General features: G+C 37.6%; 1 protein-coding gene across 1 annotated transcript; it reads right to left on the bottom strand.

Moving 5' to 3' along the window:
* Positions 1-1,176: 1,176 nt before the first annotated feature.
* On the bottom strand, positions 1,177-10,174 carry CD93 (CD93 molecule). The gene has a single exon (XM_007476618.3). It carries the CDS (start codon positions 9,837-9,839, stop codon positions 7,833-7,835), a length of 2,007 nt encoding a protein of 668 aa, XP_007476680.1. The 5' UTR covers positions 9,840-10,174; the 3' UTR covers positions 1,177-7,832.
* Positions 10,175-14,992: the final 4,818 nt, after the last annotated feature.

Raw genomic sequence — 14,992 nt, 5'->3', positions numbered from 1 at the left:
CATCGCCTACCTGCCTATATCACTTAATTATCAAGCTCTCATCAGAAATATTTGATTCAAAGAATTTTCCTAGTCAAATACTCCTTTTTAAATCCTAGTCACATTATTCTTATTTATATAAAAGCTTCACAATTTTATAAAATTGAAATTTATCCTTGGTATGTTTTGTAATCACACTGATCTCCTGCTTGGGTAAGAATTTACTCTATAGCTATATCTATGAAAGCTACCTGCTCTGGTTCTCTTCTATTTTTTTAAAATAACATAATCTTTAATATTAAGGTCAGGTATTCATTTAAAATTTTTATGGTGAGATTCTAGCCTAAATCTAATTTATATGTCCAACTGCTTTCCAGTATGCAGCATTTGCCAAATTACAACATTTTCATCCTAGGTAATTATGTTGTGGGGTTCGTCTCATATATTGTGTTACTTAGCTCAGCTCTTTCTTATTCTTCCTCGTTTAGTTTATTGCCTTGATCATTTGATTGCTATACCACTAAATCTATAGATTCATTTCAGCAGTATTGTTGGTTTTTATTATGTTGCAACTGGTCAGTGACAATCATTGACTATTCCTCAAATTATTTGTTTGTTTTTTTAATTTTCTTTAAAGAGAATCTTGCAACTTTATTCGTACAAGTATTGAGAATACTGTGATAGACCAAGTTCCAGATGTTTTATACATTTTGTAGTTATGTTAAATGGAACATCCCTTTGTATTATTCTCATCTGGATTTTGTTATTGCTATATTGTCTTTAGTGGATTTATTTTGCCTCCTGTTACTTTGTTGAAGTAATCATTTTTTAAAATTAGTTTCTTTATTGATTCCCTAAGATTTTCTAAATAAACCATCATGGCATATAACCATGATTTTTCTCTTCTCCTTTCATTTCCTTAACTATAAAGCAATGATCAAGATACTGGCCCCTTTTATGGCATTGGTTCAAAGATCAGCTTAAAAGCACCTAGATGATCCTTTAGAAATGTGAAGTAGAAGCAGTATCCTAGGTAAAAGGTAAAAATACACATTGTTGCTTGGGAATGGCAGTTCAGAGCCATCTTTATCATAACATATGCAATAACTAGCAACCCTTTTTCTTTTAACATAGATCATAGCTTTGCAATATATTTCAATAGTCCTTTCATATATTTTAAGCCAAATGCATAACACATTCATTTCCAATTTTATTAGTACATGTTGAAAACAGAAAGTGTGGCCAACTTTACATTTGCTATACAAGAAAATAAAAGCTGATAATTATTAAGTTAGCAAAGCTGATACATGACTTCACTGAATTGGTGTTACCTCTGGTTAAATGTACATGATTCAAGTATTTTTTAAAACCACAACTGGTGAAGTATTTATACATAGATTTTCCTTTAACATGGAGAATAAATCCTGCACATGACCCTTGGATAGTAGGATAAACACATCCCAAATATTGATTTTAAAAAACATCTCTTTTCACCAAGATTTTTTGGCTTAGTTACTGTCATTATTAATGATTCCAGATAGAAATGAGTAGAGGTGTTTGGTGTCTTTCTTTTAAGAATAAATCAAAATGGCATGAAAAATCTTTAGAAAAGAGTAATCAAGGGGTAAAATCTGCTGAAGTAAGTAAAGGAAATCCTTCCTGCCTGGCAGTTTAGATTAGGGAAACTAGAACGGAATGTTATGCCCTATATATATAATTTGTTACCAAAAAAAATCCTTTTGAGAGATGACAAAAATCAGGAATATGATGTGAAAATGACAACCTTATTCTCAAGTGGAAATTGAGTGCTTTTGTTATTTCTAAATTGACAAATTCTGATTGAAATAAACTCCAAAAAATTTCCATGTTTCAAGAATTTGGGCTTGGTGCCAGAAGGAAGAGTGCTCACTGTGCTTCTCTCTCTCCCCCCCACCCCTGTTGGATTACTTGGTTGAAGGCACCATTTCTTTCACAGTGAAGAGTGAAGGAAGTAGGTACAGCCTATTATAAAACATTTACAGCCTCTAGACAGCAGTGCTTTCCTGTTTTCTTCATTATACAATGGAAAACCAAAGAAGGAAAAAAAAAACAATAGGAAAGGGTTTTCCTACATGTACTAAAAGGGCCATTATATTTCTTTGAATTGCACTGATGTTTTTATCCATTTTCAGTCTCTGAGTTATTATTATAAAATCCATGTCCATGTAAATGCTAAGACCGTAAGTACCTAATAAGAACATCCATATTTCTTTTCAAAAGCTCTCATATAATAAAGCATTGAGGTGTCTTACAAATAAGACCATATTAGTAGTATAAAGAGGGTTCTTATTAGAACATCCAAATATATATTTGCATTAAGGGGAAAATGATGTGTGCTAGCCTAACCAATTCAGCCAACATTTGTTAAGATACCAATAAATATATATGTGTATATATACATACAACACACACAAATATATATATGCATATATATATATATATATATGACACTGTGAGAAGAAAATTTCTGTTCCCCAAGGGCTTACAATGTATTCATAATGAATGGGCATAACCTCTACTTATACAGATGCTTCATTTTTTCCAAAGTAAACATTTTTGGCTTAATTCACCAGAAATCGATATTAAAATTATTGCTTATAATCTGCCCCCTTCTTTTTTATATAACTGAATAACTGGTGAAATCACAGAATCTTGGAGCTGGAATTCATCCTGAGAGTCTATTTGGTTCGTTTCTCTGCCTGAAGTCATAATTATTTGTCATACACTTAATGTACTTAGAATTAAATAAAAAAAGTTATAACATGCAATATTGTGGAGTTGAGATTGAGATGACTTGATGACTGAGCAGGAATCAGATATGGCTCCATTTTACCTTTAAATCATTTGGTTGAATTAGGGCATACTGGGGTTATAAAGTATAATTAAAAAAGAAACCAAAAAGCATTTTGCTAGACTCTAACATAATTGACGCCTCATATCCTTCTCTCGGTTCTCCACTTCCAAGGCCATGAAATGTATTTTTTTTCTTTACTTTTTCATCTTCTGCACTCTTCCTACTACCCAAGGAGAAGCAGAGGCATGAGAAGTGACAAAGGAAGGAGTTACAAATTTTCACATTGAACTAAAGGAAACATTAATGGCATAAATCCTGTATGCAAAAAAACCTCCAGTTTTAAATTATCTACTTTATTGCCATGGAACAGTACTGGATTCAGCCATAGACATAGACAGTTTTCCATCCCAAATTTTCATGGTGAGCAAGATATACCTTGTCATTGGTGTCTAACCTAGTGATAGTTCCCTAACTTTGATCTCCTTCTTCCTATTCCTGAGATCATCAGGCTTAGAAGTCACAAGTGTCTATCTTTAATATAGCCTGTATGACTTAATAAGATTATCATATGTGAGCTCATAGAGTAGAAATAACTTTGGATTTTGACAGAATTGGAAAGCTTTGTTCACTATGGCCTATCTGTATTTTTTCCTAATTGGATTATAGTCAATGCCCTGCACAAGGTAGGCACCTAACAAATGCTTATTGAAGTGATATCATAAAGTAATGTGGATTGATGATTACACTGAACTCTTATGTTTACACAGGGACATTTAATGTCTCTGAGTATCTCCCTCCCCCACTCCACTGCTTCCACACACAAATACAAATTCTCATGAAACAAAGAAAATGGTGTAAGGAAAGAAATAAGAGAAGAAATTAAATATATTTTAGCTTCATCACATAATTTTTATCAGTCTTATTGCTTGATTTCTTCCAGGTTTGGACTATTAGACTAGTACTTATTTCATGGTGATGGACATTCACATTGAGATTGGAATTTTTAAATACTCACAATGAAGCATAATGGATTTAGACAGGTATGGAACTTGAAGAATTCTATCAACCTGCTTAGTGGTTCCCCTTTTAACCTCATCAGAACCTTTAATGGTCTCTCTTTAGCCAAAGAATAGAGATGGATCTGTCCATCCTCACAGAAACCTTTTGAAAGCTTCTTTCTATATATTTGTGCTAATTTATCTTCTAACCTAATGATCAGAAAAGAGGATGATCCTATATTATATAACATTTTATAAAATGAATATACTGTATTGTACAGTAACTATTGAGCACATAACTCATGACAGCAATTCAAAACCTTCTAGGAACCTAATCAAAGACACTGTGTGTTAGGACTCTCAGTGAAAATCTTGCTTCATTGCATAGAAATCTCATTCATTCCAACTGATAACATTAAGAACTTGAGGTGACCCACAGGTGTAAGTATTGAATTGGATAAATATTCTAACACTAACACAGAACTTGGACACTAGTGCAATTGGCCCGGCTATTTCAGTGCTCTGAATAATTGAATGATCAAGTTATTAATTTTGTATTCATATGAATAAAAAAATCTGAACCTTTCATACCCTTAGTCAATTTGATTGTGCCACATAGGCATAACCAGTGTCAAGTTCAGCTGTAAAATACAGTGGCAATTACCTAGAGAGGCTGGAACTACCTTCTTTGAAAATGAATAGAAATCTCAGTGGCTTCACAAACCAAACCATCTTAAGTCACCTATGGGAGCACTACATCGATTTAATCTGCCTTTTTTAATCTCTCCCAAGGTTTTCCTTCTGGAAAAATAAAAATAGAAATTTATGTCAACATTATACTATACTACATGTGATTTTGTTCTCAAATTCTTTTACTTAATTTGTTATGGGCTGTCCAAGGATTACTGAGATTCTTCCAAGGACTCAAGCAAATGGAAAGAGATGCTAAAACATCTTATCCCTAGAATCAGAATTTGAAATATTTAAGAAAGTCAGTTTCTCAGTTCTTTCTCCAAGGTGCACCAAGCAATTTATTATATTATTATTTGCTGCTTAGTTGACTCCTCTTATAATTAGGATTATCAAAAAATATTCATGCAGCACAGAAAAATGCAGGCAATTATTAAGAAGCAAAAGTCTCTATACATTTTGGTGACATATGGAGAAAAGCCTTTTCAACTGGTACATTTTAAAATGTCATACTTATAAATTAAACATGCTTTAAAATACCTTTCCTACGTAAGCATTCTTTTCAGGTACTGGTTTTCATAAAAAGTTCTTTTAATGCATCAGAGTACTGCATCTGTCATTCTAATTGAAAAAATTAAAGGCTTAATGAAAAGAGTGAAATGTGGCAAAGGTTTCTTTAGGAACCCCTACAATGTTATTAAATTAGTTAGAGCTGATTACACACTTCATTCTTCTTCAATACTTCTTGGCTACAGTTTGACAGAAAATATAATTGACAATTAATATTCTCTATTTTATGACAAATTTCAAAACATTTCCAATACTGCCTACAAACACTATCACTTTACTACCAAATGGAATCAATTGAGCAAGGTTAGATGAAAGGATTATAACACAAAAGACTAAAGGTGTATTCTGTTGGCCATAAAGTAGTGACAGAAAATTGGTATAGAAATAGCTACCTGCTAAGAAAGCAAGGCAAACTTTAGGGTGTTGGGTTTTTTTTTCTTTGTATCTTTTTATAGAGTTTTTTTCCTATCTTTGATCTATTTTTAATTAGTATGTTTTTCATTAGTGGTAAACTAAAATCTTGCCATTTTTTCCAAATGTGTTGTAACTTCCTATCAACTGCAGATGTTTATGATGCAAAGTTATTATGTATCTCACTGCCCAGATGTGGGAGATATGCTAGGAAAGAGTGAAGATGAATTATAGCTATTTCATTTAGATCAAGGCTATTGGCCAGTTTGTATTCTGAGGACCTCTAACAAAGAAGGTCACAGAGTCATAGATTTAGAATTGAAATGAATTCCAGAGGTCATCTGGTCCAACCCTTTCATTTTACAGATGCAGCTAGAAGAGCTTAGTTGGGATTCAAACTCATATTCCCTGAATCCTAAATGTCAGTGTTCTTTCCACTGTACCATACTATACCTTCATTCTCTTACTTTTAAAATATATTTTGTTTTGACAAATGTTCCCAATGATACTTTTTGCCCCATGAAATTTTACCACATAAAGAGTTCAGCAAAGTCATCATAACTGGCAGATAGAACAGGCAAGTTTCTATTCTTGTTCTTATACATTTCAGAAAGAAAAAATGTTCATGTTACTCTCAATTACCTGGAATCAATAGTTCTTTCATCTACCTTTAAGAAAGCCCCCTTAGGAACCTGTCTCATTCCCCAAAATAAGTCCTTATCTCAGCTATGAAATTGACATTCACTATACCCCCAACCCATACACACAGAAATATGCACACACTAGGTGAATTTAGTTGGACCTCTGTTGCCAAATCAGCTTCAGGCTCAAGAGGAAAAAATTTAAGATATGAAAGGAATAATCTTCACCTATAGCCAAGGCCCAGGCAAAAAGGAGGGGTTCCTTTAATCATTTTTACAGAATGCTCATGAACGGCTCTTGAAACTTTATCTCTATTGTCAAGCCACATCCACCAATATCTGGGCCCTTGGGCTGAATTTGTAAAAACTAACTGAACACTGCTATAAAGTTCAAGCCTAAAGAATAATGAACTTGTTCTACTGCCACATAACCTCAATGCCTTCTGGAGATACAGAGTATAAATACTTTATAATAGCTGGCTAGTCAAATCTGGAAAGTTCCCGAGGACATTACTTAATTGTATTTTTAAAATTTTTCTTTCTTTAAATCTTTGGTTTAAACATTAAAAACTAGTAATAATAACACCTTTCATTCACCAAAAATGATTTTTACAATTCTTCTCCAAATCATAGGCTTCTGAATAGTTTTAAAACCAACAACTTGGGAAGATGAAATCCTGACTTCTAAAGACATAGCTATTAAGAGATTCACTTTATGTGTGCTCACCTCAGTGACTTTTTTCAGTCTTTAACCTATGGACATAAAGTTCAAGATGATATAGACATTTATTTGGTAACACACATTGGGCCATTTAAGTGCCCTCTTCAATACCAACCTATCTGCCCTGAGGGACTATTTCTGTCATTATAAAAATAATTTGTGATTTTGATCCAACTATTTTCCCTCTAATAGGTTAGTGAAAAGAAATGAAGGAATTCAAAAAGTAATTTTCTTAACACACAGTTTCTCCTAGCCTGATCTCTTCCCCAACCATTTTTTTTTTCCCTATCAGGAGCAGCTTCACAAAATGCTGGTTGAAAAAAAATCAATTAAAACAAAAACAGACAGTGGATTCCCATTAACAATATTCATGAAACATTTCTGTAATTATAGTGCCAAAATCCAGTTCCCCACAAACCCCAACTCAAGGTTTTAAAGGTACCATGTATGCTGTTCATTCATAAGAAACAGATGTAAGTCCAAATCATCTGCTTTAAAAAGGAAAATCCACACAAAAAAGAATGCCCCCCAGAGCACAAGTTTAGCATTGTTTGCTTCAACTCTGACATGTATATATAATTGCATATACTTACATAGTATTTTAAATGCCATTAAAGTTAATGATGACAATAGACCAAAACATAGATCGTCTTGACAAATGTTCTCAATGCCTATAACCACTTACACAAGTAAAGTATAGGTATTGGAGTCCATTCTGATTTGTGTGGACATATTCAAAGAGCTATGTATGTACATTCATATATTCTTTACAAGTATACACACATATCAAAATACCCATAATGCCCATATGTCTCTAGCAATTTAATTTAAAGCACTGTTTTGACAGTTTGTTCATTGATGGTGTTGGCTGGTCTCCTGCCTTCAGTTTGATCTCTGCTGGGGTTCACAGCTTCCTAACAAGAACATTTCCCTCCCACCTCCCCCCTGGCTGAAACCCTTGCTTTCTCCTCCCTTTAGGTTGCCAGGCTTTACCTGTACTCATTTTCTATTGCCCTGTTCTCAACCTGCTCAGGGACCCAGGAATAGCTGTCAGCTGCATTCTTAGGGGACTTCTTCTTCATTGCCTTTTTTGTTTTCTTCTTGCGATAGAACACTAACCCCAGGGCCATAGCCAGAAGAAGCAAGACAGCTGCTACTGCTCCCAAGATATAAAATAGGAGGAATTTCTGTCCATCAGTGTCACCATCGCTCCCATTTGCCAAGGATTTGCCTTTGTGCAATCCTCCATCAGTGGTGATCTCTGTGGGGTAGACAGTGCTGGAGATCAGCTGAAGTTTTGGTTTCCTACTGAATGTAGGAGGCCTGGGAAGGCTTTGAGTGATAGGAGGATTACTCTGTTGGGAAAGTCTCCCCACTGTAGATGCTTCATTGTAGGGAATGCTAACTCCTGGGGTGACCTCAAGTCTCTTGATTGTGTCCAAAACTGGGGAAGAAGAGTCACTGTTCTCTTTTTCTTTCTCCTTTTCCCCTTTCTTTTTCTCTACGTCACTGATTATCTTTCTTTCCTTCTCATCCTTCTCTTGATCATCACTTGGAAGAACTGACATGGTGTGGTTGGCAATGCAGGAGACACCATTTGGCGCTAAATTCCATCCTGGCAGGCAGCCACAGCGGAAGGAACCTTGTATATTGAAGCAGAGGCTTTCACATGGGTTGCCCTCATCATCACACTCATTCACGTCCTGGCACTGGGTCCCATCCTCCCCAGTAGCCACATAGCCCTTGTGGCAGGTACATTGAAAGGAGCCTTCCGTGTTGTTACAAAGCTGGGCACAGGGTGAGCGGCCCTCGGCACATTCATCCACGTCCCAGCATTCCATTCCATTGTGGCCTTGGGGCTCATAACCTGGGCGGCAGGTGCAATGGAAGCTCCCAGGAGTGTTGACACAATCCTGGGCACACGGTATCCTATCACACTCGTCCACATCATCGCAATCTAGTCTATTTGGAGTGGGCTTGAAACCTGCAGGACACAGGCACTCATAGTGTTTTCCGTGCCCTCCAGGGCTGCACTTTGCCTTTCCCCTGCATGGGTTAGGATGGCAAGGGTCTCGGGGGACACAGGACACCAAGTCATCGAGGAGGCGATATCCCGGACGGCAGCCACAGAGGAATGAACCGTCCCCTCCCTCTAAGCACTCCTGCTGGCAGCCGCCATTATTGAAGGCACAGCCATGATTTGGGGATGCACAGATAGGGCCGGAGGTGCCCCAGTCAAACTGGTTGGGGTTTCTTTCCTTGCACACAAGGTAGTGACTTTTTCTTTCATCTCCATACCCACAGTTCACACTGGCTGCTGAGGCGAAAGGCACAGCAGCCAAGGAGGTGCTAGTAGCCCCAAAGGGTGTTGTGTAGGTCACCTCACCTGGACCCCCGAGAGCCACAGGGTGGCACATACCTTTGAAACTGAACTTGCACACGTAGCCCTCAATGTTCCTGCCTGGCGAATCTGTTGTGCCGCACGGGCTTTCTGTCCACTTGGGGACCGAGTGGGCCGCGGCAAGAGAGGATGCAGAAAGATCCACGGAGAGCGAAGCGCAGCGCTTGGAGATGCACGTGCTCATGGGCTCCTTCTGCCAGTTGGAGTAAGATGTATTCTCAGCACCTCCCACCCAGCTGAAGCCCTTCAGCGCTTCATCAGGGTTCATACACTTGCCCTTTTCCCTCTGAAGCCCAATCCAGAATTTGACCGTCCGGCCTGGGGCCTCCCTGTCAGGCAGCTGGGCCAGGGCTTCTTGGATGTGCTGGGCCTCTTCTTCATTCTTTACGGTGGCCAGGTTTCCCCCATTGGTACTGCAGCTGAGCTGGGCCTCGGAGGCACTGAGCTTGTCCCAGTGGGCCGTGTAGCAGGCAGTCCCAGCACACACAGCCGCGGCCTCCTCCTCCTCCTCATTGCTGGCCTCCGCCCAGCTCCTCGTGCTGAAGAGCATCTGGTTGAGTAGCAGCAGGATCAGTGGGAGCAAGGCTGTCCCCATGGTGGCTCCCAGCGTTCTCTCAGCAAGAAATGAGGGCCAGACCAGTGGCTGCTGCCTCTGCTCAGACTCCTGGAGCTCCTATCTTGGCCCCCAGCTGTAGAGATGGGATCTAAAAGGCACAGACTCATCCACTCTGAACACAAAGGGCTACTGGTGTTTCACGTCCCCTTGACCCAAGGCGCATCCTGTGGCTGTTGTGTTTCTTATTTCTCACCGGAGACGGGGGTTTCCTGTAGAGAACAGTTGTGTGACTCCTGTTGCCTTCATGGCTTTGTTGTTCCCAAGTGGAGCTACTCAGCGTCTCTTTGTCCCTGGCTAAGTTCTGTGGAAAAGCTGCACTGAAGGGGGAAAAAAATTGTAACTCAGAGATACTGTACACTTTATTTTGGCTTCATTTTCTTTCCCATCTGCATGAGAAACTGAACTGGCATGCTGCTATCTGAATAAGGCTTTTTTTGGGTAAAGAACCGAAAATTCATAAGCATTGGAGGAACTTCTGCTAACCCATAATAGTATAAAACAGCCTTTTGGTTCACAGACAAACTCTGTACCCAAAGTTGGAAGGGTGGGGTGGGGTGAAGGGAAAAGAAACTGCCCTGAGATTTGGGGCCCCCGTGGCATGGATGGTCATGATCTCAATCTTCTGGGGAAGCAACCAAGCATTTCTTTTGCATATCTCATGTTCCCAATTAACACTGAGAACCTTTCCTTTCATTCCCTCCATGAACTTTAAATAGATAAATAAATCTCTAAATAGGAATTGGGTCGTGGGAATGTCTGACTTCCAAACACTACCCCAAGCCGTTTATGGATTTTAAACTAAATTGGATTACGTAGGCAACTTGCAAAGCTGTCAGAATCCAGCTTATTAAGTCTTGAGGAAACAGGTTGTTTAACAAACAAACATCCTGGCAGGGGGAAAAATTCTCCTGGGCTTGATCTTTGGGCTTCATATTATGACTTCATCTCAGATGCTGAAGTGGTTTGGTGCTGGAGTTAGGATCTTCTGGGTAAACCATTGGAGTTTGTGTCAGAACAAAAGACAGAGCAGCTGCTACAAGAATTCCCCTGGTGCCCTATAATTAGTCATTTAATTGCTAAAATTCCCCACCTATTCATCGCTTCACACACATACCTCAATGCACACAGGAGTCTAACTGCAGAAGCTAGATTTCCCACCCCAACTAAGCTAGCCTGGCGAGGGAACCAGTTTGGGTTTAGGAAAGGCAAAAATTGATCTCTACCTCCGTACCCATATCCGCTCCTATCTGTGTATACATGCGTTGCTGTTAATAGATATTCCCTGCAGATTCAGGCTGAAGCATCCTTGGTCAGAATATTTTTTCTGGCCTTTTCCTGGAGAGAGACAGTGCCTTTTCTCCTCTTGGCCCAAGAGTATGCATTGCTTTCCACTGCAGAAGGAAAATGAATCAAGGTCAATAATGTCTAGATTAGCCACATGGGATAAAATTAGAAATCTGAAGTTATAACAAAAATAAAATTATTTTTAAATAAAAGAAAATAAATTTACATGCAGTTCTTTTCTAAAGGAATAAATAGCTGTCTATTGACAGCATGCCAAGGAAGAAGAATAAACCCTACCTTTTCTAACCCTTCACTAAAATATTTCTCTCTAAACAATTTGATATTTGGTTTAAAGGGAGAATGTCAAATTAACCCCAGTAGTAAAACTATGGTGAAGAGGCATTAATCATGATCACTTCAGAGATCTGATTCAGTTCATTCAATATTGAGTTCAAGATGCCCCAAAAGGCTTAATGTGGTTTTAAATTTTAACATTTCTTTGTTGTTGTTCAGTCGTTTTTCAGCAATGTTTGACACTTAATGACCCCATTTGAGACTTTCTTGGCAGAGATACTGAGGCACATTTCCTTCTCCAGCTGATCTTGTAGATGAGAAAACCGAGGTAAATGGGGCTAAGTGACTTGCCTAGGGTCACACAGTTACCTGGGCCTCACTGGCACTGAGTTTGCCAGATACTAAGTATCTGAGGTCAGATTTTAATTCAGGAAAATAAATCTTTCTGACTCCAGACCTGGTACTCTATCCACTGTGCCACCTAGTTGCCTATAAAACTGGGAGACAACCATATAATGGAAGTCACTCTAGCCTTCTGCTCCATATTCCAATAATGCTTATCAGCACTTATTCTTTTCGAATCCTTGATCCTCTTCAGTGGTAGGCTTTCTTAGCCAAGTATTGCTCACCTGTTACCTATGAGTTTTTCTCCCCAGGAGGCTTATTCTACACTTATCAGAATGAAATCTAACACAGAGGGAAAGAAGTTTTAAAAACTGTAAGCAAGCAGGAAAAACATGAATTAATTCCATTCATTTTCTCATTAAATAAATTTTGATTGAATGGCAACTGTGAAGAATAAGGGAGATGGGAAGTTCGACTTTCTGGTCTTCATCTTAAAAGGGAAGGGCAAATCCTCACGCTAATATCAGTGATACTGCCCTAAATCACTTTGCTAAAATACTCACACATGTTGATTAAAAAAATAACAGATGGAAACTTGTTTGCCAAATTGTCTCACTGACTGTTGAGAAATATCATGAAATATTCCTAGTCTATTTTCTCATGCCCCAAGTCTCTATTTTCTGACTCTCAGTTTTTTTCCCCAGTAATCTCCCCTACTTCTACTAAATCAACTTGGGTCCTCTTAGCCTAGGAGCTACCTAGGTTCTTTGAGTCCTAGTTTCTGTTCTGACAATTCATTTTCATCTGGAATGGGAATATATCACAAAAGAAGTAGAAGGGATCTTTAAAAGGCAGGGAGGACCATGCTTGAAGACCTTGGGAAGGGAGAGGGGAAAGAGGCAGGGAATCATCTGGTATAATTTGGCTCAATGTTTAAAAGGCACTTTGGGAAAAATGCAGCATGGAAATCCTTAGCCTTACCACATTGCTCTTCCCTTTCTAATGATGATTCAACAGACTTTATTTAGAGTGAAGGTGCCTTCCAGTAGAACAATCATCATCATCATCATCATCATCAACAACAACAACAACAACAACAACAATAATACATAGTTTTTAGGACCCTGAAAACTCTTACTCAAGTACTGGCTGATGTTTGACAGGCAACTCTCTCTCTGAATGAGGTCACTATTTCCTATTAGAAAAGCTTGGTTATGGATACAAGGACTAATGACCATTATCTGCTTTTATTTTTATGGGCTGAGTGAATACTATGAGTTCCTTAGAGAAACTAACACTTGCCAAGAAGGGGGTCACTTTGCTCCTCAGCTTTCTATAATTAAGTCTTATTAGTTATTCAAAGGCATTATTCAGTGTGGATCATCTAGGGTTTTTTTGAATAGAGAACTAATGTAATTTCCTGGATTTGGGAGTTCAAGTCCTTGGCTTGCCTTTTGCCACTTACTGTGTGACCTGAGGCAAATTACTTAGAAATTTAGTATACTGGCTAATCAACAAGTAATTTATTAAATAGTCATTATGTGCAGGCACTGTGCAAAGAAGTAGGAATTCCAAAGCTATTATCCTCATAGAGGTGTAGCAAGGAAAAAAAAAATTAAATTATGTGTGTGTGTGTGTATAGTGTGTCTGTGTGTATTATTTAACCATAAAGCATTGTTTAAATGCTAGTCATTATTACTAAGTTTATCTCCTGCTTCCTTGTTACCCACCTTTTAATCATTATTATATGCATAAATTCTGCACAAGAGGAGAAGAGCCCAAGGGGATGAAGATGAAACTTAGACTTCCTCTACAGAATTGTGACAAACTGGGAATGACTGAAAGGTTTAGCTGGTCTGACTTTCTTGTGTAGCTACTTTGATGGACTGGAAAGGAGCCTAATGATGAGTTCCTTGTTCCCACTGCACTTGGGGCCTAATGTTCTTTTCTTGAACCAGTCCATAGTGGACAATTAAGGGTTCACCACTGGGCTCCTCCTCAGTCAGGCTGTGTTTGCGGGCAACAAAAGGTTCCCTTTAACCAAAGGAAAAAGGATGTTTATGAAACTTTTTCTTGTTATGCTGCCTGATTTTCAATAGGTTTAACTTTATTTCTTTGAGATAAACCATTTATTTTCTTAGCCATGTAAACAGTTCTAATAGTAATATTGACTTTGTTTCCAACTTTAACAACTGGTTCAAGAAAATATAGTTATAATTTTATATTTAAGTATATAATATATTCCAAATATAAAATGTGAAATGTATGTATTTATAATTCTTGATATGTATACAAAATATTTAGTGGAATATATTTCTACACATATACATAATTTGCACTTACATATATACATGTATGTATATGTGTGTGTATATATATATATATATATATATATGTATATGGTGAATTCCAGGATATGCTAGCAGGTATAGACTTGCATATATAAGGAGACATGCAAATTACCAAAAGGGTAATCTAGCAGCACCCAAAATTCAGTAATTAACAAGGAAAGATGGATGTTTCCATGGAATTTCATCTTAAACATGAAATACTCAGTTGTCTCTGCAGACCAAGTGTAAACTCTGAAATCTTTTGAAGACTTGGTGACATAGATATTGTTTGCAGCATGCTACTGGCTTGTGTAATGTTTTTTTTTAATGGTTCAAAGAAGTCACCAAGATAATTTTACTATATTTGGACAATATTATCAAATGGAAACAAAATGATCTAACTACTATAAAGAAGTGCCAAGACTCATTTTTTTTGCATAAAAGTAGACATTATCAATTGAACATCAGTTCAAATCATTTAACTTGAATGGAGCCTCATATGTTTTTCTTTTCAATTGTATAGCTATATGTCATTTATATACTGCCTACATTTCTAAATTTATAAGCAGCTTCCTCAGCCCCCAAAGAAGGTAGAGTGATGTGATAGAAAGTGTATTAGACAGAAAGTCAGAAAATCTGAATTCTAATTCCATTTCTATTACTTATGAAGTATATGATATATGACAAGCTATATATCTCTTCTGAACCTAAGGTTCCTCATATTTAAAATGAGGCAATTGGATTATATGACCTAATTCTAAGTTTCTGTAGTCATAAGAAGTAGAGAGAGAGAGAGAGAGAGAGAGAGAGAGAGAGAGAGAGAGAGAGAGAACACAACAATGTACTATTTATGAAAGTAATATGCATCTACTCTTGTGT

This window comes from Monodelphis domestica, chromosome 1, assembly GCF_027887165.1.
Source record: "Monodelphis domestica isolate mMonDom1 chromosome 1, mMonDom1.pri, whole genome shotgun sequence".
NCBI classification, from domain to species: domain Eukaryota; kingdom Metazoa; phylum Chordata; class Mammalia; order Didelphimorphia; family Didelphidae; genus Monodelphis; species Monodelphis domestica.
This window is presented reverse-complemented; position numbering and strand designations above follow the sequence as displayed.